The following is a 25292-nucleotide window of genomic DNA, read 5'->3' on the forward strand; positions in this document are numbered from 1 at the left end:
CAACCTGGCCTTGACCACCTCTATGCAGGGAACATCCACAGCCTCCCTGGGCAACCTGTTCCAGCGTCTTCCGCCCTCACTGGAAAGAATTTCTTCCTCATCTCCAGTCTAAATCTACCCTCTTCAATCTTCAGTCCATTCCCTCTCATCCTGTCACTCCAAGATGTTTATTTGTATACAAGCTCCTTTCAATTTTGCTCTCAGCCATCCCAGCTGCTGTTGAGTTCTGCATGCAGAGCTTTGGCTACAATGTGATTTTGTTCTGTTTGTCTTTTCAGGCTACCATTAACCAGTTAAGAGCTGAACTTGCTAAAGGACCTCAGGAGGTGGCTGTGTATGTTCAGGAGCTGCAAAAACTTCACAGTTTAGTCAAAGAGCTTGAACAGAAAAACCAGGTGAGATTGATGTTTTTCCTGTGCTTGTCAGTTCACATTAAAATGGAAACATATCAGAGGTTGGACTGGATGACCCTTTAAAGGTCCTTCCACACAATTCTCTGAGCAGCAGCATTTGTGGTTCAATTCCTGTCTAATCCTTTGCAGCCACAGAATCCTAGCTTCTGTGATTTCTGTGAGAATATAACTCCCCAGTATTTGCAGTGGAAGCTCTGTGCTGTTTAACTTGTGTAACATGAAATAGAGGTCAATATTTTCTTTCATGACCTTATTTGAGCATGAAACTTTCTTCTGTTGAAAAGAAATGTGAGTAATGCACTGAACACCTCTCAGCAGAACTGCTCTTGAATTGCTGTGCAACTCTTTTCACAGGGTCTCACTGAGAAGCTGCTGAAGAAAGAGCAGGACTACACCCAGCTAGAAGAAAAACACACTGAGGTGTCTGTGAGCAGGAAGAATGTTCAGGCAAGCTTGCATCAGAAAGACTTGGACTGCCAACAGCTCCAGGCAAAGCTCTCTACATCTGAAGCCTCCATACAGAGATTACAGGCAGAGCTAGGTGAGAAGGGGGAAGCAAGCCAGAAGCTTAAAGAAGAGTTGTCTGAAGTAGAGACAAAGTACCAGCATCTGAAGGGAGAATGTAAACAGCTCCAGCAGCAGAGGGAGGAAAAAGAGCAGCATGGCCTGCAGCTCCAAAGTGAGCTCAGCCAGGTAAGTTACTTAAGCACAGAGTCATTAAGGTTGGAAAAGCCCTTGAAGATCATCAAGTCCAGCCTGCTTCTCACACCTCTGTGACCACCAGACCATGTCCTGGAGCATCAGTTCAAGAGGGACAGGGATCTACCTGAGAGAGTCCAAGGGAGGGCTGTGAGGATGATGAAGGGACTGGAGCACTGCCCTATGAGGAGAGGCTGAGAGCCCTGGGGCTGTGTAGTCTGGAGAGGATAAGGCTGAGGATCTCAGATCAATATCTGAGGGCTGGGGGTCAAGAGGGAGGGGACAGGCTCTGCTCACTTGCACCCTGGGATAGGACAAGGGGCAGTGGATATAAACTCCAGCACAGGAGGTTCCACCTCAACATGAGGAGGAACTTCTGCACTGGGAGGCTCACAGAGCACTGGAGCTGCCCAGAGAGGTTGTGGAGTCTCCTGCTCCGGAGACTTTCAAGCCCCATCTGGATGTGCTCCTGTGTGACCTGTGCTGGATTCTATGGTCCTGCTCTGGCAGGGAGGTTGGACTTGATGATCTTCAAAGGTCCCTTCCAACCCCTAACATCCTGTGAGCCTGTGATCTGTGATCCTGTGATCTGTGATCCTGTGAGCCTTTGATCCTGTGATCTGTGATCCTGTTGTGACAGTTCTTCAAACCGTCCCACAAGGGTGTTGTAAACTCTGCATGCACATTCTTCATCTCCTTCTGGAAGGGCAGTAACTGCAGACTGCTTGCATCTGAAGGAAGCTAAACACTGGACACAGTGAGTGTGAGGTAGGGAGCTGTTAGCTAAAGAATGACTGAAGCCCAGCAGCTGCCTGGCTTTCCCCTTGCAGTTGCACAGTAAGCTGCTGGAGACGGAGCGGCAGCTCGGGGAAGCTCACGGGCGGCTGAAGGAGCAGAGGCAGCTCTCCAGTGAGAAGCTGATGGACAAGGAGCAGCAGGTGGCTGACCTGCAGTTAAAACTTTCTCGTGCTGAAGAGCAGGTAGGAGACCTCCTGGAGTTTCTGCAAGCTCCACTCTGTTCTGCTTCTGACAGTAGCCTGTGGGGGTGGTGTGGTTGATAAGGTTTGTCCTCCTGGGGATGTCCTTTGACCAATGCTGTTAAAGTCTTGGGGTGAAACTGATGAAACCCTAAGTGCCTGGTTTGGCCTAAATTGGCCTGAAATGGCCTTTTGCCTAAGATCTGCCTAAATGCCAACTGCATTGCAGATGTTTGTGAGGTTTGATGCTCACCAGCTGCATCTTGTGGCTCTGGTGCTTTAGAGATGAGCAGTGGCTATGCTGCCATGCAGGGAGAGCTGGGCAAGGAGGAGCCTGATGAAGTTCAACAAGGGTAAGTGCAGAGTCCTGCACCTGGGGAGGAACAACCCCAAGCACCAGGACAGATTAGATATTGACCTACTGGAAGGCAGCTCCATGGAGAAAAACCTTAGAGTTGTGGTGGACATGGGACAGCCATGTGCCCTTGTGGGCAAGAAGGCCAAGGGTATGCTGGGGTGCATTAAGAAGAGTATGGCCAGCAGGTCAAGGTCAAGGGTCACTGCCCTGGTGAGAGCACACCTGGAGTATTGTGTCCAGTTCTGGGCTTCTTAGTTTAGGAGTGACAGGGAACTACTGGAGAGAGTCCAATTGAGAGCTATGGGGGTGCTGAAGGGATGCAACATCTGGATGAGGAGGAAAGGCTGAGAGCTCTGGGGCTGTTTAGTTTGGAGAAGAGAAGGCTGAGAGATCATTAATGTTTACAAATATCTGAGGGGTGGATGTCAAGAAGAAGGGGCCAGGCTCTTGTAGGTGGTGCCCTGTGACAGGACATGGAACAGCAGGCATCAGCTGGAACCCAGGAGGTTCCACCTCAACAGGAGGAGAAACTTCTCTGCTGTGAGGGTGCTGGAGCCCTGGAGCAGGCTGCCCAGAGAGGGTGTCTGGAGACAAGCCAAGGGGGAATGGTTTGAAGCTGAGGCAGAGCAGGGTTAGAGTGGAGCTGAGGAAGAAGTTCTTGAGTAGGAGGTGATGAGACTCTGGCACAGGCTGCCCAGGGAGGCTGTGGCTCCCTCCTGCCTGGGGGTGTTGAAGGCCAGGCTGGATGAGGCCCTGAGCAGCTGAGTCTAGTTAAGAGGTTGGAGGAAATGAGCTCTGAGCTCCCTTCCAAGCTGAGCCATTGCAGGATTGTGTGGACAGCAATGATTTGGGTTAGGTTTGGATTCTTTAAGTAGCATTATACATTTTTATGCCACTTTCCAAATCCTCCTGTTTAGACTCAAATCTTTTAGCATTTCGAATGACTCTGGAGCAGACCTGAAGGATCTTTGTTCACTCCTTAGCCTGATGAGTTTGTTGGGTTTGGGGTTGTTTCATTTTTATTTTATTTCTTTTTTTCAGCTAAAGGAGAAAGCAGCAAACTCTACAGATTTGCAACATCAGTTAGATAAAGCCAAGCAGCAGCACCAGGAGCAGCAGACACTTCAGCAAAATACTACAGCAAAGCTGAGAGAAGCCCAGGTAACAGAGCTGTGCATCCTCATCTGAAAGGGTGTTCCAGGATTTTGTTACTTAAATTGGATTTTCTCTCCTCTAAGTCCCTTCATGACTTACCCTAGTGTCAGTACATTGCATATCTAAACCAGAGTGCCTGCAACAACCCCATGCACCAGTGCAGATGAAGGGTTGATCTGCTGGAAAGCAGCTCCATGGAGAAGGAGCTTGGAGTCCTCAAGGACAAGAGGTTCTCCATGGTACAGCAATGTGCCCTTCTGGCCAAGAGGGCCAATGATATCCTGGGGAGCATCATGAGAAGTGTGGCCAGCAGGGCTAGGGAGGTTCTGCTCCCTCTCTGCTCTGCCCTGCTGAGACCACCCCTGCAATACTGTGTCCAGTTTTGGGCTCCCCAGTTCAAGAGAGACAGAGACCTGCTGGGGAGAGTCCAATGGAGAGCCACAAGGATGATTAGAGCACTTGGGCATCTCCCCTATGAAGAGAGGCTCAGAGACCTGAGGCTGTTTAGTCTTCAGGGAGGAGAAGGCTGAGAGGGGATCTGATCAATGTCTATAAATATCTGAGGGGTGGGTGTCAAGAAGGTGCCAGGCTCTGTTTGGTGGTGCCCAGTGATAGGACAAGGGGCAATGGACACAATCTGGAACCCAGGAGGTTCCACCTCAACGTGAGGAGAAATTTCTTTGGTGTGAGGGTGCTGGAGGCCTGGAGCAGGCTGCCCGGAGAGGTTCTGGGGTCTCCTTCTCTGGAGAATCTCAAGCCCTGCCTGGCTGTGTTCCTGTGTGAGCTGCCCTGGGTGCTCCTGCTCTGGCAGGGGGGGTTGGACTGGTTGATCTCCAGAGGTCCCTTCTAACGCCTCCCACTCTGTGATTCTGTGATACAGAAAGTGTTTCATGAACTTACCCAACACTGTATGCCTTAGGAGTAACTCCTGAGGCCCTTAGCATGAAAGAAGCTGTTGTGTGATTTTCTAGAACGATTTGGAGCAAGTACTGAGGCAAATTGGAGACAAGGACCAGAAAATTCAAAACCTGGAGGCTTTGCTTCAAAAAAGCAAGGAAAACATTGCTCTGCTGGAAAAGGAAAGAGAGGACTTGTATGCAAAAATTCAAGCTGGGGAAGGAGAAACTGCAGTCCTCAACCAGCTGCAGGAGAAGAACCATGGGCTGCAGATGCAGGTGAGAGCTCAGAGACCTCTTGCTTTGCTTTCATTCTCAGGATTGGATCTTGTTGGCTTTTTGTTCTTTCTCATCAGATGTGACACTGACCTCTTCTGGTTCTTTGGTACTTACTGAAAGACCTTACTGTCAGTTTTAGGACTTGTCCTTTGGTGACTTCCTTGCTGTCATCATCAAGGCCAGGCTGGATGAGGCCTTGAGCAACCTGGGCTGGTGGGAGGTGTCCCTGCCCATGGCAGGAGGGTTGGAACTGGATGGTCTTGAAGGTCCCTTCCAGGCCAACCCATTCTGTGATTGTGTGAGCATAGGAACAGGACCTCTTGGATGTTTCCCACATAACTCTGCTAGTCATACATGCTTAGGAATAATTTTTGGATACATATTTGTTCCTCTTATTTTAAAAGTAGTTTTACTTCTTGCTTTCATCACCAAAATTCAGTTCAGCCTGCAGCTGTTGCACCCTTAGTATTTTGGGTTCATTACACTAAGGCCACATTGACAGTTTTAGAGCAATGTAGATTTAGGTTGGACATCAGGAGGAAGTTCTACACAACGAGGGTGGTGAAATACTGGAACAGGTTGCCCTGGGAGGTGGTGGAGGCCTCATCCCTGGAGACTTTCAAGGTCAGAAACTTGATGCAGCCCTGAGCAACTTCTCTAGCTGGAGGTGTCCCTGTTGCTTGAGGGGGGGTTTGAACAAGATGACCTTTGAGGGTCCTTTCCAACCCCAACCCTTCTGTGATTCTGTAATTCCCTTTTGCTTCCATTTTCATCACAGAGTCATAGAATGGCTCAGGTTGGAAGGGTCATGGGCAGGGATGCTTCTCAACTAGGCTCAGCTGCTCAAGGCCTCATCCAGCCTGGCCTTGACCACCCCCAGGGAGGAGGCATTACCCTATTTTGCAGTCTGGTGTTCTGTCCAATGTAGCTTCACTGTAACAGTTCAGAAGAAGAAATGAGATATTGCTGAGTCTGCAGAACCATCCTGAGCCATGCTAGAACTCAGAAGACTTCTGACCTCTTTGGACCTCTTTTTCCAGCCTTCTCTTCTACTTCCTTCCTTTGTTTTTTTTTTTTTTTCCCTCTGCAGGTAACTCAGCTGACAGAGAAGCTGAAGAATCAATCAGAAAGTCACAAACAAGCCCAAGAAAATTTGCATGAGCAAGTGCAGGAGCAAAAGTCACACCTAAGAGCTGCCCAGGACCGGGTGCTGTCCCTGGAAGCAAACCTCACAGAACTCACCAGCCAGCTCAATGAGAGCAAAGAGAAAGTCTGCCAGCTGGATGTGCAGGTAATGGATCTCTGACTGGTGATGAGAAACCTGCTGGTGATTGCTGTGCTCCCTCCAGACAGACTGCAGCAGGGGAGGGGCAGGCTGGACATGAGGAAAGATTTTTTTTTTTCCCCAGCAAGAGTGGTCAGACATTGGCTCAGGCTGCCCAGGGAGGTGGTGGAGTCACCAACCCTGGAGGTGTTTAAAGGTCATTTAGATCTGGTACCTGGGGGTATGGTTTAGGAGTGAGCTTTGGAGAGTAGGGTTAGTGGTTGGACTTGATGATCCCAGGGTTCTTTTCCAGCCTGAATGATTCTATAGTTCTGTGATTCATACAAAGTAATTTGGGGAACAAAATGCAGGTTTCCATCACAGGAAGGCCATAGAGCTGCTGGAGCCAGGCTACAAAAGTGATCCAGGAGCTGGAGCACCTCTGCTATGAGGACAGGCTGAGGGAGCTGGGGGTGTTCAGCCTGGGGAGGAGAAGGCTCCTGGGAGGGACCTTAGAGCAGCCTTCCAATACCTTGCAGGGGGCTACAAGAAGGCTGCAGAGGGACTGTTTGCAGAGGCCTGCAGTGACAGGATGAGGAACAATGGTTTGCAACAAGAGAAGAGCAGATTTAGATTGGATGTGAGGAACAAGTTCTGCACCATGAGGGTGGTGGAACACTGCAACAGATTGCCCAGGGAGGTCCCATCCCTGGAGGTACTCAAGGTCAGGCTGGACAAGGCTCTGAGCAATCTGATCTAGTGGAGAATGTCCCTGCTGACTGTAGGGGTTTGGACTGGATGAGCTTTGGAGGTGCCTTCCTTGCCAAACCTTTCCATGATTTAATGAGCAGAACTGGCATTTTTGTTGTGCCTGGGTTTTTAGCTCATACATTACGAACCAACAATTGCTTCAAATCCTGATATTGTTCTAAACCTTGTCAAGCTTTTTTTTCTTTTTATAAAGTAGGACATGAAAATTCCTGATTTTACTGCTAAACTCCTGATTTTGCTGCTAAACTCCTGATTTTGCTGCTAAACTCCTGATTTTGCTGCTAAACTCCTGATTTTGCTGCTAAACTCCTGATTTTGCTGCTAAACTCCTGATTTTGTCTGCTGCTAAACTCCTGATTTTGCTGCTAAACTCCTGATTTTACTGCTAAACTCCTGATTTTGCTGCTAAACTCCTGATTTTGCTGCTAAACTCCTGATTTTACTGCTAAACTCCTGATTTTGCTGCTAAACTCCTGATTTTACTGCTAAACTCCTGATTTTGCTGCTAAACTCCTGATTTTGCTGCTAAACTCCTGATTTTACTGCTAAACTCCTGATTTTGCTGCTAAACTCCTGATTTTGCTGCTAAACTCCTGATTTTGCTGCTAAACTCCTGATTTTGCTGCTAAACTCCTGATTTTGCTGCTAAACTCCTGATTCTGCTGCTAAACTCCTGTTTTTACCTCTAAACTCCTGATTTTGCTACTGAACTCCTGCTTTTACTGCTAAACTTACTGGTTTTACTGTTAAACTTTACTGATAAGTCTAAAACAACTTGAAATGTGCTGGAGTCAAAGAGATGTTTCATTGCCATCCAACTTGCCTTGCAGGTGAAAGCCAAGACTGAGTTGCTGCTTTCAGCAGAAGCTTCCAAAGCTGCCCAAAGAGCAGACCTGCAGAATCACCTGGACACTGCTCAGCATGCACTGCAAGATAAGCAGCAGGTTGGAAACTTCAAGCTTTTGTGTCCCCTAAAAAGCAAAGAGCAGGCTGTTCACACACCTGTGGCTATCCTGTGGAGTTCACCTTTTAGGACATGGGAACCAGCTGCTGTGCATCCAGTTCTCTTTGCTGGGATCAGGACCAATCTATTTTGCAGGATAAAGAATGGAATCCACTCCTTGAAGGGAAGAGGAGGTTATGGAAGAGGGGAGATTTAGACTGGAGATTAGGAAGTTCTTTCCAGTGAGGGTGGTGAGACACTGGAACAGGTTGCCCAAGGAGGTTGTGGATGCCCTCTCCCTGGAGGTGTTCAAGAAATGTGTGGCCGTGGCACCCGGGGCCCTGGTTGGATGGTCATGATGGGGTTGCGTTGGTGGTTTTATGGATGATCTCAGAGGGCTTTTCCAACCCAAACAGTTCTGACTTCACCAGCTGCTGAATGAAATATTGGAGTTGTCAGAATCAGTGCTGCTGTGGTCTTCCTGGAAGCATCCAGCAGTTGCTAACACCACTTAGCATGGAGTGTAATGAATTGCTCTAAACAGAAGGCCTCTTTCTGCAACTATTAAATATTCATAGACTCGTGGAAGGGACCTTGAAGATCATTGAGTTCCAACTCCCCTGCCATGGGCAGAGGCACCTTCCACTGGACCAGGTTGTCCAATGCCTCATCCAACACCTCCAGGAAGGGAACATCCACAGCCTCCCCAGGCAACTTGTTCCAGCGTCTCACAACCCTCACTGGAAAGAATTTCTCCCTAATCTCCAGTCTCAATTGATCTTCCTCAAGCTTCAATCCATTCCCCCTCATCCTGTCACAAGCCCTTGCAAAAGGTCCCTCCCCAGCTTTATTGTAGACTCCCTTCAGATACTAATTACTAATGAAACAAAGGAGGTTGGCTTAAGTGCCACAAGCTGTGCCATGGCTGTCATCTTAGTGATTGGGAGGTGGAGGTGTTCATGTCTCTTGTGGAAATGATGTTGGTTTGTGTGCAGCCATCTGGTCTGAAGTCATCTGTGGTATGTGGAGAGCTCTTCCCATGCTCTTTGCTTTCCTCTTTGGCAGTGCTTGGTTTCATGATGATGGCAAAATTGTTCCCTAAGCTTTTGTAGTGTTGCTTTCTAGTTGCCGTTGCACAAACTGCAACATCTGATGCCTTTATTACCAACAGCTCCTCTGGCATTTATAACCCCAGGCACCTCTGTTAAGAGTTAGCCCTCAGCCTGTGAAGTTGGAGAAGAATATTGAGGCTTTAAAAGAAATTTCACTGTTTAACAGAGAATTTCTCCCCCTGTTGGTGTTTCCCCTCTCAGTTTCCTGCCCCTCAGAATAATAAAAAATAAAAACCCCGCACATGATTTCCATTTTTAATTGGTTAGACCAATTAAAATTGGACCAATTGAAAGCAGTTGTGACAGCAGTGATCTTTGGAAGTTAGGTAAAAACTAACGAGCCTTGTGTTTTGATTTCACCTCAGGAGTTAAACAAGGTCAGTGCTCAGCTGGAGCAGGTGACAGCTACGCTGAGTGACAAGCAGGAACACTGTGCTCAGCTGGAAGCCAGTCTCAAAGAGCACAAAGAGAAACATCTGTCTTTGGAACAGAAAACTGAAGAGCTGGAGGGGCAGCTAAAGGTTTGTGTTGCACACAGCATCTGGGTTTGCAGAGTGAACCTTCTCCACTCCAGGGCACTTGGGTCACAGCAACCCCACACAGTGCTGCAGGCTTGGGAAGAGTGGCTGGAGAAAGCCACTGGGGACCTGGGGGTGTTGATCTATGGCTGGCTGAATGTCCAGAAGTGTGCTCAGGTGGCCAGGAAAGCCAACAGCATCCTGGCTCGTGTCAGGAGCAGTGTGGCCAGCAGGGCTGGGATGTGTTTCTCCCCCTCTGCTCAGCATTCATGAGGCTGCATCTTAAATAGTGGGGTCACTCCAAGAAGGACATTGAAGGACTGGAGGGTATCCAGCAAAGAGCAACCAAGCTGGTGAAGGGCCTGGAGAACAGTGCTGGTGAGGAATGCCTAAGAAACTGGAGAAGAGGAGGCTGAGAGGCCTGGAGCAGCTCTGTGAGGAGCAAAGGCTGAGAGCCCTGGGACTATTGAGCCTGGAGAAGAGCAGCCCCAGAGGGGAGCTGAGCAATGGGTGGGGGGCAAGAGGCTGGGGCCAGACTCCTGTCAGTGGTGCCCAGTGGCAGGACAAGGGGCAACAGGCACAAGCTGGAACCCAGGGGGTATCACCTGAACATGAGGAGAAAATTCTTTGGTGTGATGGTGCTGGAGGCCTGGAGCAGGCTGCCCAGAGAAGTTGTGGAGTCAGTCATGGAATCTCCTTCTCAGGAGAGATTCCAAATCCACCTGGACAGTGTGATCCTGGGCAAGCTGCTGTGGGTGCCCTGCTTTAGCAGAGGGATTGGAGTGGATGATCTCCAGAGGTCCCTTCCAACCCCCACGTGTTGAGATGTGGTGGTGTCTATAGTCAGTTGTTCAGCTGCTTTGGTGGTGTTTGGCATGGAAAGGCAAGATCCTTTCAAAGGTGTAAACCCATTCAGATTTCTTTCTGCACACACAATAAAATGAAAAGCATCACTTTAGAGACTCTGGCACAGGTTGCCCAGGGAGGTTGTGGATGTCCCCTCCCTGGAGGTGTTCAAGGCCAGGCTGGATGAGACCTTGAGCACCCTGGGCTGGTGGCTGGTTTCCATTTGCTGGTTGTGCTCTGATGGTTCTAACATTGTATTTTTCTGTTTCAGAAACTTGAAGCTGACATCCTTGATGCCAAAGCAAGCAGAGACCAAACCCTGCAGGAGCTGCAGCAGCAGCGGCAGCAGGCGGCAGGGACGGAGCTCCGGGCAGCAGAGCTGAGTCAAGAGCTGCAAGCAGCAAGAGAAGCGTAGGTGTCACCTAGGCTACAGCACTTCCCAGAGGCAGGCAGGACTGGCAAAGGCTCAACAGGAGCCAGCAGTGTGCCCAGCTGCCCAGAAAGGCCACCAGCAGCCTGGCCTGCCTCAGCAGTGGTGTGGCCAGCAGGAGCAGGGCAGGGATCATTCCTGCCCCTGTACTGGGCACTGATGAGGCTGCACTTCAAATCCTGGTTCACTTTTGGGCTCCTCCCTGCAAGAAGGACATTGAGGTGCTAGAGCAGGACCAGAGAAGGGCAACAAAGCTGGGGAAGGGTCTGGACAATAGGGCTGGGAAGGAGCAGCTGAGGGAGCTGAGGGTGTTTAGCCTGGAGAAGAGGAGGCTGAAGAGGAGACCTCATTGCTCTCTACAGCTCCCTGAGAGCTGTAGAGAGCAATGAGTGAGGGTTGGGCTCTTCTCCCTAGTCTTAGGTGATAGAAGGAAAGAAACTGGCCTGAAATTGTGCCAGGAGAGGGTTAAGTTGGAGATACAAAAGCAGCTGGGAAGGAGAATTAGAAAACTAATCTAATTTTTCCTTTTTTTTTTTTCTTTTTTATTTGCAGGGTGTCCAATGCTAAAATGGATTTGCAGAAGAAATCTGAGGCCCTTGAACAAGTGAAACAGCAAATTTCCAAGCAGGAGGAGGAGAAGGCCAGCCTCAAACAAAACCTGGAAAAATCAAATCAAGAGACAAGTAAACAACTGAAGGAGTTAGAGTCTAAAATGCAAGCAGCAACATCAGAGCTGCAGCAGGTGAAATCAGAGAAGGAGACTCTGTTGAAGGATCTTACAGCTACCAAAGAGAAGCTCTCCAAAAGTTCTGAATCCTTCAAAAAGAGAAAGGAGGAATTAGAAAAGGAAATCCAAAAAGGCAAAGCATCTGTAGCAGAGCTGGTCAGTAGGCTGTTCCCTGGGGCCTGGCTTGGTGTCCTTACAGGCTGATAACCTGGCTGTGCTTTGCAGTGCAGCACATCTGTCACATCACTACCAGGGTCCCTTCTCCCTGCCACATGGCCCTTCCCTGGGAGTGTTCAGGGCCAGGCTGGATGAGGTCTTGAGCAGCTGAGTCTAGTTGAGAGGTGTCCCTGCCCATATCAGGGGGTTGCAGTAGATGAGCTCTGAGGTCCCTTCCAACCTGAGCCACTCTATGATCTGGGAATGCTTAGCTTGAAGTCTCATCAGACTACTTAAATAGCAGAGTTTCAGGAAGGTCTCAAAAGTGGCAGGATAATGAGTGCTTGACCCCCAGAGCAACCTGGAGTGGTAAAGAAAATGAACTCCAGCCCTACAGTGCACCTTTCTCATCTTCCCTATTGTGCTTTGAATGGGCACTGTGTGAGTTCATAGAGTCAGAGAATGACAGAACGGCTCAGGCTGGAAGGGACCTCAGAGCTCATCTCCTCCAACCTCCCACCATGCCCAGGGACACCTCTCAGCTAGACTCAGCTGCTCAGGGCCTCATCCAGCCTGGCCTTCAACACCCCCAGGCAGGAGGCAGCCACAGCCTCCCTGGGCAGCCTGTGCCAGAGTCTCACCACCCTCACACTGCAGAACTTCTTCCTCAGCTCCACTCTAACCCTGCCCTGCCTCAGCTTCAAACCATTCCCCCTTGGCCTGGCTCTAGACACCCTCAGCAAAAGTTCCTCTGCAGCCTTCCTGCAGGATCCCTTCAGGTCCTGGCAGGCAGCTCTGAGGTCCCCCTGGAGCCTTCTCCTCTCCAGGCTGCACACCCCCAGCTCCCTCAGCCTGTGCTCACAGCAGAGCTGCTCCAGCCCTTGGATCATCTTTGTGGCCTCCTCTGGACTCTCTCCAGCAGCTCTGAGTCCTTCTCCTGCTGGGGACACCAGAGCTGGAGGCAGGATTGGAGGTGAGGTCTGAGCAGAGCAGATCCCAGGGGCAGAATCCCCTCTCCTGCCCTCTGCCCACACTGCTCTGGCTGCAGCCCAGCACACAGCTGCAGGAGGGCACTGCTGGCTCCTGGGGACTGTTCAGCACCCAACACCCCCAAGGCTCTTTCTTCAGGGCTGCTCTGCAGCTGAGGGGGAAAGCTTTTCCACTGAAAAGGAAAGCTTCAAAACCTATCAGGGCTTTGCAGATCCTGCAAGTGAAATACCTGGTACACAGTCTCAGGAGCTCACAGGAATATTTCCTTCTCTTCTGTTCCTTAGGAAAAGTCTTACCAAGAAGTTAAACACCAACTCCAGGTCCAAACAGAATCTGTAGCTAAAGAGAGGAATGAACTGAAGAACTCCCTGGAGAAAAAAGAAGGGGTAAGCTGTCTGCTGGGCTTCAAAGGAATCTAGAGAGCAAGAACGATAAATGCTGCAAAGGTTCATTTGCAGCCTCATGAGAGATAAGGAGGCTGCAGATCTCCAAGTGTAACCTCTCTGGGGCACTGAAATAAGATGATACTAAAAATTTCCTGGGTGGTTAATGCTGAGCTTTAACATGCAGGTTTTACTCCTCCCTCTGTGTGCTCCACAAACCTTAGTGAGAGGTTTTAGCCCTTCAGGTTGTGAAGCAGTTACTTGGTATCACCATGGCCTCCTTTGTTTTTTCTGTTTGTTCCTATTTTCAGCCAATGAAAGCTGTTAGCCTGTAGGCTTAGTTTGGGTTAGTCTCAGGCCTACTCAGCATGCTCTGTGTGTGGCTGGCAGGACATTTGCAGCTGTCCTGGGAGGATTTAGTTTCTTTTGTGTACATCACTTGCCTGTGACTTCTTTTTCAAAGATCATGCAAAGTCATGTAGTCCAGCTGGCAGCCTGAAGGCCAAATCTGCTTTCATGGAGTTCTTTACCTGTCCCTAAAGGAAAAGATATGATCAATGGACACAGTTTGATGGACTGTGATGGACTCTTGCTGCCTGAAAAGTGGATGTGATGGTAATTGCTCTGTGACTACTGCTGCTGCTCCCCTGGCTCCTCTCTTGGTCAGCAGAAGCACTCTGGTGCTCTGGGGCAAGTGCAGGAGGATGAGTTTGGTCTCTGCTGCAATTGGCAGGAGGAAAGAGCAGACAACTGTTGGCTTGAGAAGAGTTGCCTGCTCTGGATTCTGAGTGCTGAAAACCCCGTACTGGTACTCAGAGGGCAGGCAATTGGGAGTAAGAGGTGACTGGAATGTGTTATGGGAGCTCTTTAGTCTGCTTGCCAGGGTTCCACCACCTAGAACACAGCAGTAGCATGGCTGGGCACCAGTCCAACAGAACATGGTTTGTTTCCTCCAGATCATCTGCAGGTGACCAGAGAGGGGCATGACAAGAGAGGTATAGCTTGGTATCTGCTCTGCAGCAGAGAAAGGCAGAGTAGGGCCAACCTTTCAGGTTCCTGCTGTCAGAGGATTCTCCCCAGCTCCTCCAAGTCTCATTTCCTGGAGCTGAACCATCAGCTCTGACCAGTTTTTAACCTGTGCCATTATCTGTTTGCTCTCTGAACTACCTGAGTTGTCAGCCACACAGTTCACTAGGGCAGTCTCACACACTACAGCAAGTGCCAAGTGACTGCAGTCAAAGTGCTGTGGTAGTTATTTGATGGCTTTTTGAATGCAGATTTCTAAGCAGCTGTCCCTAGAGCTGGACTCAGCACGGGCACAAGTACTGGAGATCCAGGGTCTGCTGAAGGAGAAAGAAAAGAGTGAGCAGCACCTCCAGGGAAAGCTGAGAGAGCTCAAGGAGTCTTTTGAGCAAAAGAAAAAACACAGTGAGAGCCTGCAAGCTGAACTGAAAACTGCCCTTTTGGAGAAGGTAAGGCCTCACCTGCTCCTTTGAGCAAAGGGCTGTGAATTCCTCTGGTAAATGCTGCAGCTCTGCTTGGGAATGGGTAAGGTCAGGTGTGGAAATAAAATGTTCAGATGCTGTTGGAGGTAGGAACAACAACAGTAATAAAATAAAATAAAAAGAAACAGTGGTGGAAGAGGAATTCTGTAGCAATGAGTCCTACAAAAGCCATTCCCAGCTGTCTCAGCTGTCTCAGTACCAGACTTGGAAGCCCTGCTGAGGGTTTTAGCAGGGGTAAGATTGCACAGCTACCCTTGGCTAGGTGGAGTGGAGTAGTCAAGGAGACTTAACTACTGCAAGTCTCTCCTGTGAAGACAGGCTGAGAGCTCTGGGGCTGTGTGCTCTGGAGGAGAGAAGGCTGAGAGGATCTGAGCAATGTCTGTAAATATCTGAGGGGTGTCAGGATGAAGGTGCCAGGCCCTTAGTAGTGCACAGTCATAGGGGCAATGGACACAAACTGGAACCCAGGAGGTTCCACCTCAACATGAGGAGAAATTTCTTTGGTGTGAGGGTGCTGGAGGCCTGGAGCAGGCTGCCCAGAGAGGTTGTGGAGTCTCCTTCTCTGGAGACTTTCCAAACCCACCTGGATGTGTTCCTGTGTGCCCTGTGCTGGGTGACTCTGCTCTGGCAGGGGAGTTGGATTGGATGATCTCCAGGGGTCCCTTCCAGCCCTCCCACTCTGTGACTCTGTGAGTTTGAATGAAGTGCTGAAGTAGCTGGAGTGAAGGGGTTTGTTCAGCTGCAGGAGCTGCCATTTTCCTGCAAAGCAGCAGGATTTGGAGAGCAGCTTGGGCAGACTCTGCAGTGTTTGAAATATCCATGGTCAGTTTAAACCAAGTCCTCTCTTATTACACCAAAAGAATTTAGCTGAGTGGCAGCATGAAGAAAACAGACATTCAGAAACCAGAATGGAAAGAGTTCAGATGTCCTAAAACCTTGGGGAATGTTGTGTTGTGTGCCATGCACTGTTCATGGCTGTCCTCTAGTCAGTCTGTGGAAACTTTAGGCCTTGGAGACCTGATTTAGATTTCGAATGCTTCCCTTCATCTTTTGACAAGGAATCAGATTTGGTTGTGAAGTGTGACACAGAACATGAACCTGAAACGACAAACAGCAGGTCACTGAACAGCAGTGTCCTCAAGTGGGGGAGAACCCCCCCAAAATCTTGGCTGGCAGTAAAAATGCAGTTTATGGAAATGATGAAGCTTCCTTTACTGTCTCTGACTTCAGCTGAGGCTTCCCCTGCTTATGTTTCAGGCAGAGCTGGAGAATAAACTGCAGCAGCAGTTGATTTTGTCAGCTCAGGAGCTCAAGACAGAGAAGGTGAAGCTGGCAGACCTGCAGAAGACCCATGAAAAACAGAAGGAAAACATGGAGAAGCTGCAGCTGGACCTTTATGGGAAGGAGTCTGAGCTGCTGGCAACTAGGCAAGACCTGAAGGTACTCACATATCATTTTAATGTCCTGTGTCACTTGGTGACTTGTGTAGAACCATTTTGAAGTGCCAGAGCCACACAGGAGTGAAAAAAACTCTGATCCATATAGAATTTAGTGCTGTTAGAGCTCTGCCTTGGGACAAAGGACATCTTGAAGCTAAGGCTGAGAGACCTGGGGAAGAGAAGGCTGAGAGGGAAGCTGAGCAATGGTTACAAATACCTGCAGGGTGGGTGTCAAGAAGGGGCCAGGCTCTTTTCACTGGTGCCCTGTGATAGGGCAAGGGCCAATGGACACAAACTGGCACCCAGGGGAAACTTCTTTGCTGTGAGGGTGCTGGAGGCATGCAGCAGGCTGCCCAGAGAGGTTGTGGAGTTTCCTTCTCTGCAGACTTTCCAAACCCACCTAGCTGTGTTCCTGTGTGAGCTGCCCTGGGTGCTCCTGCCCTGGCAGGGGGGTTGGACTGGATGATCTCTGGAGGTCCCTTCCAATCCCTCCCATATTGTGATTCTGATTTAAAGCTGCAGGCTGTTTGCCAGTCTGCCTGGCATGCCCTTGCATTTGTGCAGCAGCAGAGTGAAAGCTGATGGATTTTTCCAGTCTTTGAGGAGTTAATTTTTCATGTTCCTTTTTTCTTGTTCCTAGTTGGTGCTTTCAGCTCATTTAAACAGCACAGCTAATTAGGGCAAAGTCTGGCAGCATCTGAGTAGCCACTGGCTTATGGATTATCTGAGAGGACCAGGGGTGACAGGCACAAACATGAGCAGCAGATGTTCCTTCTAAACATGAAGAAGAACTTCTATAATTTAAGGGTGAGGGAGCCCTGGAGCAGGCTGCCCAGAGAGGTGGTGGAGTCTCCATCTCTGGAGACATTCAAAACCCTCCTGGTCATGTTCCTGCGTGACCTATCCTGGGTGACCCTGCTCTGGCAGGGGGGTTGGACTGGATGATCTCCAGGGTCCCATCCAACCCCTTACCACTCTCTGATTCTGTGCGATTTAAGGAGAGCTTCAGTTGTCAGCCATTGCCCATGGCCTTGCCCCTTCCACTTCTTCCTGGCTGATTGTAGAGGTTCAGAGATGCCAAACTAATAGGAACAGTAGGCTTAGGGCCCTGCCTGCAATGCAGGTGTGTGAGGAAGAGGAGGCTGAGGGGAACCTTCTCGCCCTCTAGACCTACCTGAGAGGAGGTTGCAGCGAGCCCAGCGCAGTGGTACTGTGAGCTGCGCACGGAGCGCCCTCTGCTGGCCGTGCCGTGCAATGACACTGCTGGGACGGCTGCCTCCCGGGCGGGAGGCTGCGGTGAGAGTGAGAAGTGAGGCAGGGCTCCAGGGGGCTTCGGCAGCTGCAGATACAGCACTGCACAAGAGAGCTCCACAGAGAGCTCCATCAGCACGGCTGAATCCCAGGTTCTGGTTCAACAGCAGAAGATCCTTAGCTGTGTAGCCGTAGCCAGGTGCAAACATGGAAGCTGCAAGCCTTATACAGGAACAGTGAGAAGAGTTGTAACAAAATCAGGAGCAGAAATGTAGTTTACATTTTATGGATGCCATTTGCTGCACAAGTTCCTTTGGTTTCAAAGTGCACCACTAGTAGCAGTAACTTGTGCTCACCATGGAGCAGTCAGGCACTGGAATCATCTCCCAGGGGCAGTGGTGGATTCCCCTACCCTGGACAGTTTGAAGACTCAGCTTGGCAGGCTGCTGGGCCAGCTCCTCTCAATTCCACTGTCAGCAAGAAGGGTTGGAGCAGATGATCCTTGGGGTCCCTTCCCACCTGGCATGCTGTGTTGCTGTGATTTTGTCTCTGTGGCTGGAAAAAGAAACTGGAGAGAGTTTGAGGGCTTGTAAATGCTACAGGTTTTGATTAAAAAATAATATGTATCTGAAATAGATATCAATGGCAAATATTGATTGTGAGGAGCAGCTAGGGGATGGAACTGGAGGTGTTCAGTCTGGAGAGGAGGAGGCTGAGGGGAGACCTCATTGCTCTGTACAGCTCCCTGAGAGGAGGCTGCAGTGAGCTGGGGGTTGGGCTCTGCTCCCTGGTCTCAGGTGATAGGAGGAGAGGAACTGGCCTGAAATTGTGCCAGGGGAGGGTTAGGTTGGAGAAGAGGAAAAATTTCTTTGCTGCAAGAGTGGTCAGGGATTGGCACAGGCTGCCCAGGGAGGTGGTGGAGTCCCCATCACAGAACCACAGAATGTCAGGGGCTGGAAGGGACCTCAAAAGATCATCCAGGCCAACCCCCCTGCCAGAGCAGGATCACCTACACCTCATTACACCCCAGCCCTGGAGCTGTTCCAGAACCCTATGGCCATGGCACCTGGGGCCATGGTTTGATGGCCATGGAGGTTCTGGGTTGCTGGCTGGACTGGATGATCTCAGAGGGCTTTTCCAACCCAAACAATTCCATGATTCCATGAAGCTGAATGTTTCATGCTGGATAATGATTGTCCCACGTGGGAGATGTGACTGCTTGGTACCTGTAGCTCTTCTCCTGACAGCCAATTCTCAGAACTCTCTTTCTGCTTAAGTGCACAGAAGACAAGCTTGCCCTGGCTCAGGAGGAGTTGGTGTCCAGCAGAAATCGCATTGCTAGCAGCAATCAACAGATTCAGGAACTGAAGAAAGCAAAGTCCACACTGGAGCAGGATGCATCTAAGAAGGAGCAGCAGCTGGGTGAGAAGACCAAGATGTTGCAGGACCTTCAGAATGACAGGGTAAGTGCCTCCACCTTTTGAAGCCCTCTGGCAGTCACATTCCCCCCACACAGGCACCTTCCTTACTTTTTGGGGCACTTCCACACAAAGAAATTCAGCCTGGAGAAGAGAGGGCTGCAGGGAGAGCTTACTGCAGCCTTCCAGGGCTTAAAGGGCACAATCAGAAAGTTGGGGACGATCTTTTTATTGGGGCCTGTCCTGACAGGACAAGGGCTGATGGTTTGAAACTAGAAGAGGGAACATTCAGTCTAGATAGGAGAAAGAGATTTCTTTTCTAGTGAGGGTGGTGAGACCCTATCCCAGAGAGCTGGTAGATGTCCTATGCCTGTAAACATCCCAGGGACTCTAAGCAACCTGATCTGGTTGAGGATGTCCTTGCTGACTGCAGAGGAGTTGGACTGGATGGCCTTTGAAGGTCCTTTCCAGCCATAACCATTCTATGACTCTGTAAAGGGCACAGCACTGTTGCAGTGTGTGGCAAAGGCAGTTGCAGTGAGGCTCTGGTGGGAAGCCCTTTTGAGCAGACTGAATTGGGTTCAAAATTAATTTGTTCTGAGTGTTTATACAGGTGGAAAAACTGCATCTAAACTGAAATCTAAAGCTGCAAACATGCTGCTGATTGCACTTTGTGGATAGAGATCTGGGACACTTGTTTAATTACAAAGCCTCCAAGTAGGCTTTGGGCCCTGGATGGTTTCTGTTTATTTATGTATTTACTTATTTATGTGTTTATTGATTGATTGAGCTTGGAAGAAGTAATTTTTCTGTCACTTTTTCTTCCTCTTCCAGATTTTGAAAGAAAAAGACCTGGCTAATGAAAAATGTAAAACAACGGAGCTCCAGGAAATGAGGAGTAGACTTGAAAAAGAAAATGCCAAGCTGGGTGAAGAGCTCAGAGCCTGCAAGCAAGAATTTGAGAAGGTAGAGCAAGACAAAGCTTGAGGCTTCATGTGGTTGCTTGGCTGACAAGAAGTCTGTGCCTGCTCAGGAGTGTTACCTGGAATGGCTTTGCAAAGATGTTTGCTGTAAACATCAGAGATCCATGGAATGGGTTGGGTTGGAAGGGACCTTGAAGGTCATCTGGTTCCAACCCCCTGCCATGGGCAGGGACACCTTCCACAAGACCCTCTCAGCCTGTTGGCAGCTGCATGCTTGGCTGTGCCATCTCAAGGCAAATGGTTCCCATCTGTTCTGCTGCAGAATTTGTTGGGTTAGGGCAGCAGCACAAATGTGTTCAGTTTTCTGGTCAGGTTTGGGCCTCTCCCTGCTTGCTTATAAAACTTGGGCTCATTATTTAAACATCTAACAGCAATAAAACTTCCTTCCCTCAGTGTTAATGGTTGGGCTTCATCTGGAAGGGCTTTTCCAACCATAGTGACTCTGGTTTAGTTCTCACATTGTCACTGCAGTGCTTTTGGCTTCACTGTTGCAAGCAGAGAGCAAAGTGAGGTCAGTTGTAGAACAGGCTGTGGAGGATGACAATGGACACATGGACTGGATGAGCTCTGGAGGTCCCTTCCAGCCCCTAGCATCCTCTGTGTGTCTTTCCACAGAGCTGTAGAAATGAAGCCAAAGAAGCTTCCTCTGCTTCAGTAGCAAACAGCCACCCAATGTCATTTTTAAAATGGAATGGTCACAATGCAGCTGTGAGGTACAAATCTTGGCTTAGGGAAAGGGCTGATACTTTGTGCTGTAAAGTTAAGAGAGACATGGGCCTGCTGGAGGGGGTCTAGAGGAGGCCACCAAGATGCTCAGAGGGCTGGAGAACCTCTCCTGTGGGGACAGGCTGAGAGAGTTGGGGCTCTGCAGCCTGGAGAAGAGAAGGCTCCAGGGAGACCTTAGAGCTGCCTTTCAGTATCTGAAGGGGAGCTACAGGCAGGCTGGGGAGGGACTGTTCAGAAGGGGCTGTGGGGATAGGATGAGGCTCAATGGTTTGAAACTGGACCAGGGCAGAGTTAGGCTGGACATCAGGAGGAAGTTCTGCACCATGAGGATGGGAGAGGTTGCTCAGACTAGGTGGAGGCTCCATGCCTGGAGTCATTCAAGATCAGACTTGATGTGGCCCTGAGCAACCTGGAGGTGTCCCTGCAGGGGGTTGGACAGGATGACCTTTGAGGATCCCTTCCAGTCCAATGCAATCTGTGAGGCTGTAAAGTCATCCTTCCTCCCAGGGATTAGACTGCAGCATTTCCTGTGCTCTCCCTGGGGAGAATTAGAGACATTTTGAACTGATATAATTTACACAATGTTGCTGCTTTCACTTGGAGCTCTGTTTCCCAACAGGAGGTGACAAATCTCAAGGATGCAAAGCAGCTCTTGATCCAACAGAAATTAGAGCTGCAGGGCAAAGTTGATAATGTGAATTCAGCTCTGGAACAGGAGAGGAAAAACTACCAAGCTGCCAAGGATCAGCTGAAAAAGAGGGAAGAGGAGCTGAAGAAAGAGTGTGCTGAAACTGAAGCTAAACTGGTCAGTGCTAGCTTTATCCTCTGGATTGTGCCAGGGACAGAGAGGAAGCAGAGGGCTGACTTCAGTTTCACATTACCTGAATGTTTAAGTGACAAGGACAGAAATCTTTGAGGCACTGTGGGGAAAATCCAGTGGGACAACAGCTTGGTCTGGCAGAGATTGGTGATTACAGGCAGTGGTTCTAGAACAAGGAGGTTCTTTGCCTCAATTAACTGCAGGGCATAGGGAAAGGAAGCTTGGGAGGTTGATTTTCATTGCCCTTTTGTTTCCTTAGCATGCAGAGAAACAAGAGAAAGAAGAAGGAAGCAGGAAACATGAGGAGAAGGAGGCCAAGCTCAGCATGCAGGTCACAGCCCTGAATGAGAACCTGGCTACCATGAAGAAAGAGTGGCAGAGCAGCCAGAGGAGAGTGAGTGAGCTGGAGAAGCAGACAGATGATCTGCGTGGGGACATTGCTGTCCTGGAGGCCACAGTGCAGAACAACCAGGATGAGAGAAGGGCACTGCTGGAGAGGTAAAGCTGTGGGCATCAGGAACTGGGGTGGCAGAGTCTGGAGAAGGGAGACCTCATTGCTCTCCACAACTCCCTGAAAGGAGGTGGGGTTGGGCTCTGCTCCCCACTCTCAGGTGATAGAAGGAGAGGAAGTGGCCTGAATTGTGCCAGGGGAGGGTTAGGTTGGAGATGAGGAAAAATGTCTTGGCTGCAAGAGTGGTCAGTTGTGTGGGTTGGGAAAGACCTCCAAGGTTGAGTCCAACCAGCAACCCAAGGCCACCATGGCCATTAAACCATCAACCAGGTGCCAGGGCCACACCTTTCCTGAGGATGGGGCATGGAGACTCCACCACCTCCCTGTCCCAATCCACACAACTCTGTGAGTCTGTGCTTTGGGAGCACAGTTTGGGCAGTGGGTAGCCTCACACTGGCTGCAGCTGAATCAGGATTCTCTGTGAGGCCTGAGCTCAGTCTGTGTTTGTTCCTGGTGCTGTGGATGCAGGCTCCAGGGTGCAGGCTCCCTTCCAGAGCACAGCACAGGGGCACTGGGAACAGACTGCTCTCTGGGGCTGCTTTGCAGGAAGTAAGGCAGGCTCAGCAGGAGCTGACTGAGCACCACAGCCACAGCTCCCTGCTTGTGCTCAGAGATTTAAGCCCATCCATAAGAGCCTTCCAACTCCACTGGGCTCCTCTGAACTTTGAGGTGTGTAGTTTGTGGCTTCTCATCTCATAGATTCATTGGGTTGGGTTGGAAAGAACCTTAAAGCTCATCCAGTTCCAACCCCCCTGCCATGGGCAGGGACACCTCCAACCAGTGCAGGCTGCTGAAGGCCTCATCCAGCCTGGCCTTGAACACCTCCAGGGAGGGGACAGCCACTCCAGGCATTAATAAGCTGCAGATAGTTGGGAGCAGTGCAGATGATCTTCAACTGATTGTTACAGCAGAACATTTCCCAGTCAAGGCAACCAAGAATTTTTCCCAGCAAGGCTGGTTTTGGCTGGATTTGGTGAGAAGGACTTCCCAGCTGTGACAACCTGCCCACAGGAGGCACTGCCCATTGCCTCACATGCTTTGAGCTGACTAATTCTGGTTTGTTGTTTGTTGGTTTTTTTTCCTCTCAGGTGTATAAAGAGTGAGGGAGAAATTGAAAAGCTTCAAGCCAAACTTGTAGAAATGAAGAAAAAACTGGACAACACCACTGCTGCCATGCAGGAGCTGGGCAGGGAAAACCAATCTCTGCAGGTACCATTTGACTTGGAGTCATCCAAACTCTTGGTTCTCTGGGTGGCAGCTTAGGAGAGCTTCAAATTCACATCAGATTGGTGGTGGTTTACCCTTCCAGAGTGAGGAAGATGCTGTGCTTGGGGTCTGTAGAGCCACACTGCTGGCTGGGGTAGGGCTAAAGCTGCTCATAGCTTTGACACTTGATGGAGCAGGTCCAGAGGAGGCCAGGAAAATGCTCAGGGGGATGGAGCACCTCTGCTGTGAGCACAGGCTGAGGGGGCTGGGGGTGTTCAGCCTGGAGAAGAGAAGGCTCCAGGGGGACCTAAGAGCAGCCTGCCAGGACCTAAAGGGGGCTACAAGAAGGCTGCAGAGAGACTGTTTGCAAAGGCCTGCAGGGACAGGACCAGGGACAATGGCTTCAAACTAGAGCAGAGCAGATTGAGATTGGATGTTAGGAGCAAGTTCTTTGCACTGAGGGTGGTGGAACACTGGAAGAGGTTGCCCAGGGAGGTGATTGAGGTCCCATCCCTGGAGCTATTCAAGATGAGGCTTAGCAGGGCTCTGGGCAACCTACTGCAGTTGGGGATGTCCCTGCTGGCTGCAGGGAGGTCAGCCTGGATGAGCTTTGGAGGTCCCTTCTGGCCTGGCCCATTCTGTGATTCTGTGAAATCAAAGCTCTCAGGTTGGAGCAGGTGGTCCTTGGGGTCCTCTCCAACCTGGCACTGTGGTATTCAGTGTGATGGCAGAATTGGGGCATGTCTTGTTCAGTGAAAAGAGAGGGAATTAGTAGGAATGAGAGAGACATTTCAAAGCCAAACTTGCTTTTTGTAATCTACTCCATACAGATCAAGCACACCCAGGCTCTCAACAGGAAATGGGCAGAAGACAATGAGGTGCAGAACTGCATGGCCTGTGGGAAAGGCTTCTCAGTGACAGTGAGAAGGGTAGGTGTGCTGCACGCTCTGCCTGGGGCTGGGGGGTTCTTTTTCTTGCTCTCAGATGGGTTCCAAGCTTCAGGAAATGGCCTTAAAAGGGAGCTGTGATCCTCAGGACATCTCAGAACACAGTTCTTGCTTGCAGGGCCTTAAGCACTCCAAATACAGTTTGTGGAGCTTGCTTTCTCCCTGGTTCTTCTGCCTTTTTGAGAGCAGCAGTTTGTGGACAGTGTGAGGATAGTTCAGCCCCCACAGGGAGCAAGAAAAGGGACCCTGCTTTAAGGGTATTTGCAGTGAAATTGCTTATAATCAATCTGAGCTGCATTTGCAGAGCCCAAGTGAGATGTATGTGGAAGTGGTGTGGGGCTTGGTGACAACCTTGTTATGCTAAAGAGGGGCCAGGGAACAGCAGGAACAGCTGGATGGGGTTTAGGGCAGACCTCTGTAAAAGCAGCTGGGGGCAGCTAAGATGTTAGCAGCTTAGTTAGGGCTGCTCAGCCTGCAGAAGAGAAGGCTCCAGGGAGATCTCAGAGTAGCCTTCCAGTACCTGAAGGGGCTCCAGGAGAGCTGGGGAGGGTCTTGTGACAAGGGCTGGGGGTGACAGGATGAGGGACAAGGGATTGAAGCTGGAAGAGGGCAGATTCAGACTGGAGATGAAGAGGAAATACTTTGCAGTGAGGGGGGCAGACACTGGCACAGGTTGCCCAGGGAGGCTGTGGATGCCTCCTCCCTGGAGGTGTTCAGTGCCAGGCTGGATGAGGCCCTGAGCAGCCTGGGCTGGTGGGAGTTGTCCCTGCCCGTGGCAGGGGGTTGGTCCCTTCCCACCCATTCTGTGACTGGGTGGATCCTGTGCTGCCCTGTGCCTGATGTTTGGCATCTTTGTTCCTTCTCTTTCCCAGCACCACTGCAGGCAGTGTGGGAACATCTTCTGTGCAGAGTGCTCAGCAAAGAATGCCTTAACCCCTTCCTCCAAGAAGCCTGTCCGGGTCTGCAACACTTGCTTCAATGACTTGCAAGGGTGAGAGGCTGCTGTGAGCAGTAGGAAATGTCCCACTGCAGCCTCTCCTTCCTGCTGGTGCACTTGGCTCAGCACTCAGCCTGCTGCTCCCTTTGGACACTGACTGTAGCCCTTGGCAACAGGGAGGCTGTGTTCAGGTGAAGATTGATACCAAGTCCACCTGCTGGGTTTGCTTTGGTGAGACCCTGGCCTCAGCTCCTCCCCAGCTTAGCACCACTGACCCTGGGTGAGAGCTTTTCTGTCTAGAGTAGAGATCCCCAGTTCTTTGTAAATAAAGCTGAAAGAGAGGAGGAACAATGTATTTTTTTATCTTTTATTTTTGTTGTTGAAGAGAAACAGCCTTTATGTGCTAGTGCAGCTGCTTCTGCTTTCCTTCAGGGGAAAAAAGGAAGGTGCTCAAACCTGGGAGGGTTGGAGGTGTCAGATCTTGCTGTCAAAGCAGCACTGCTGCATTTGGTGCACCCCTGATGCTCTTGGTCACCCTCTGTGATTTTGGTTTCTTTAACTTTTTTCTCCCTCATGTTCAAAGTAGCAGCTGGACTTGACTCCAAGTCACCTTTCCAACTTGTAGTGTCAGC

At 50.1% G+C, this 25292-nt stretch overlaps 1 protein-coding gene across 1 annotated transcript in view; it reads left to right on the forward strand.

Moving 5' to 3' along the window:
• The window catches only part of EEA1 (early endosome antigen 1), a 46204-nt gene extending 21473 nt beyond the window's left edge, over positions 1 to 24731 (forward strand). Inside the window, exons 10-29 of the mRNA XM_054386508.1 lie at positions 279 to 395; positions 768 to 1106; positions 1943 to 2092; positions 3489 to 3608; positions 4574 to 4777; positions 5868 to 6068; positions 7643 to 7756; positions 9233 to 9388; positions 10503 to 10642; positions 11214 to 11544; positions 12819 to 12920; positions 14195 to 14389; positions 15680 to 15862; positions 18390 to 18575; positions 19365 to 19496; positions 20859 to 21044; positions 21319 to 21557; positions 22659 to 22779; positions 23607 to 23705; positions 24596 to 24731. Of these exons, the coding sequence (XP_054242483.1) occupies positions 279 to 395; positions 768 to 1106; positions 1943 to 2092; positions 3489 to 3608; positions 4574 to 4777; positions 5868 to 6068; positions 7643 to 7756; positions 9233 to 9388; positions 10503 to 10642; positions 11214 to 11544; positions 12819 to 12920; positions 14195 to 14389; positions 15680 to 15862; positions 18390 to 18575; positions 19365 to 19496; positions 20859 to 21044; positions 21319 to 21557; positions 22659 to 22779; positions 23607 to 23705; positions 24596 to 24718 (3438 nt within the window). The 3' untranslated portion in view covers positions 24719 to 24731. The remainder of the gene's footprint in view (positions 1 to 278; positions 396 to 767; positions 1107 to 1942; positions 2093 to 3488; positions 3609 to 4573; positions 4778 to 5867; positions 6069 to 7642; positions 7757 to 9232; positions 9389 to 10502; positions 10643 to 11213; positions 11545 to 12818; positions 12921 to 14194; positions 14390 to 15679; positions 15863 to 18389; positions 18576 to 19364; positions 19497 to 20858; positions 21045 to 21318; positions 21558 to 22658; positions 22780 to 23606; positions 23706 to 24595) is intronic.
• Positions 24732 to 25292: the final 561 nt, after the last annotated feature.

Source organism: Indicator indicator, chromosome 14 (genome assembly GCF_027791375.1).
Source record: "Indicator indicator isolate 239-I01 chromosome 14, UM_Iind_1.1, whole genome shotgun sequence".
Taxonomy (NCBI): domain Eukaryota; kingdom Metazoa; phylum Chordata; class Aves; order Piciformes; family Indicatoridae; genus Indicator; species Indicator indicator.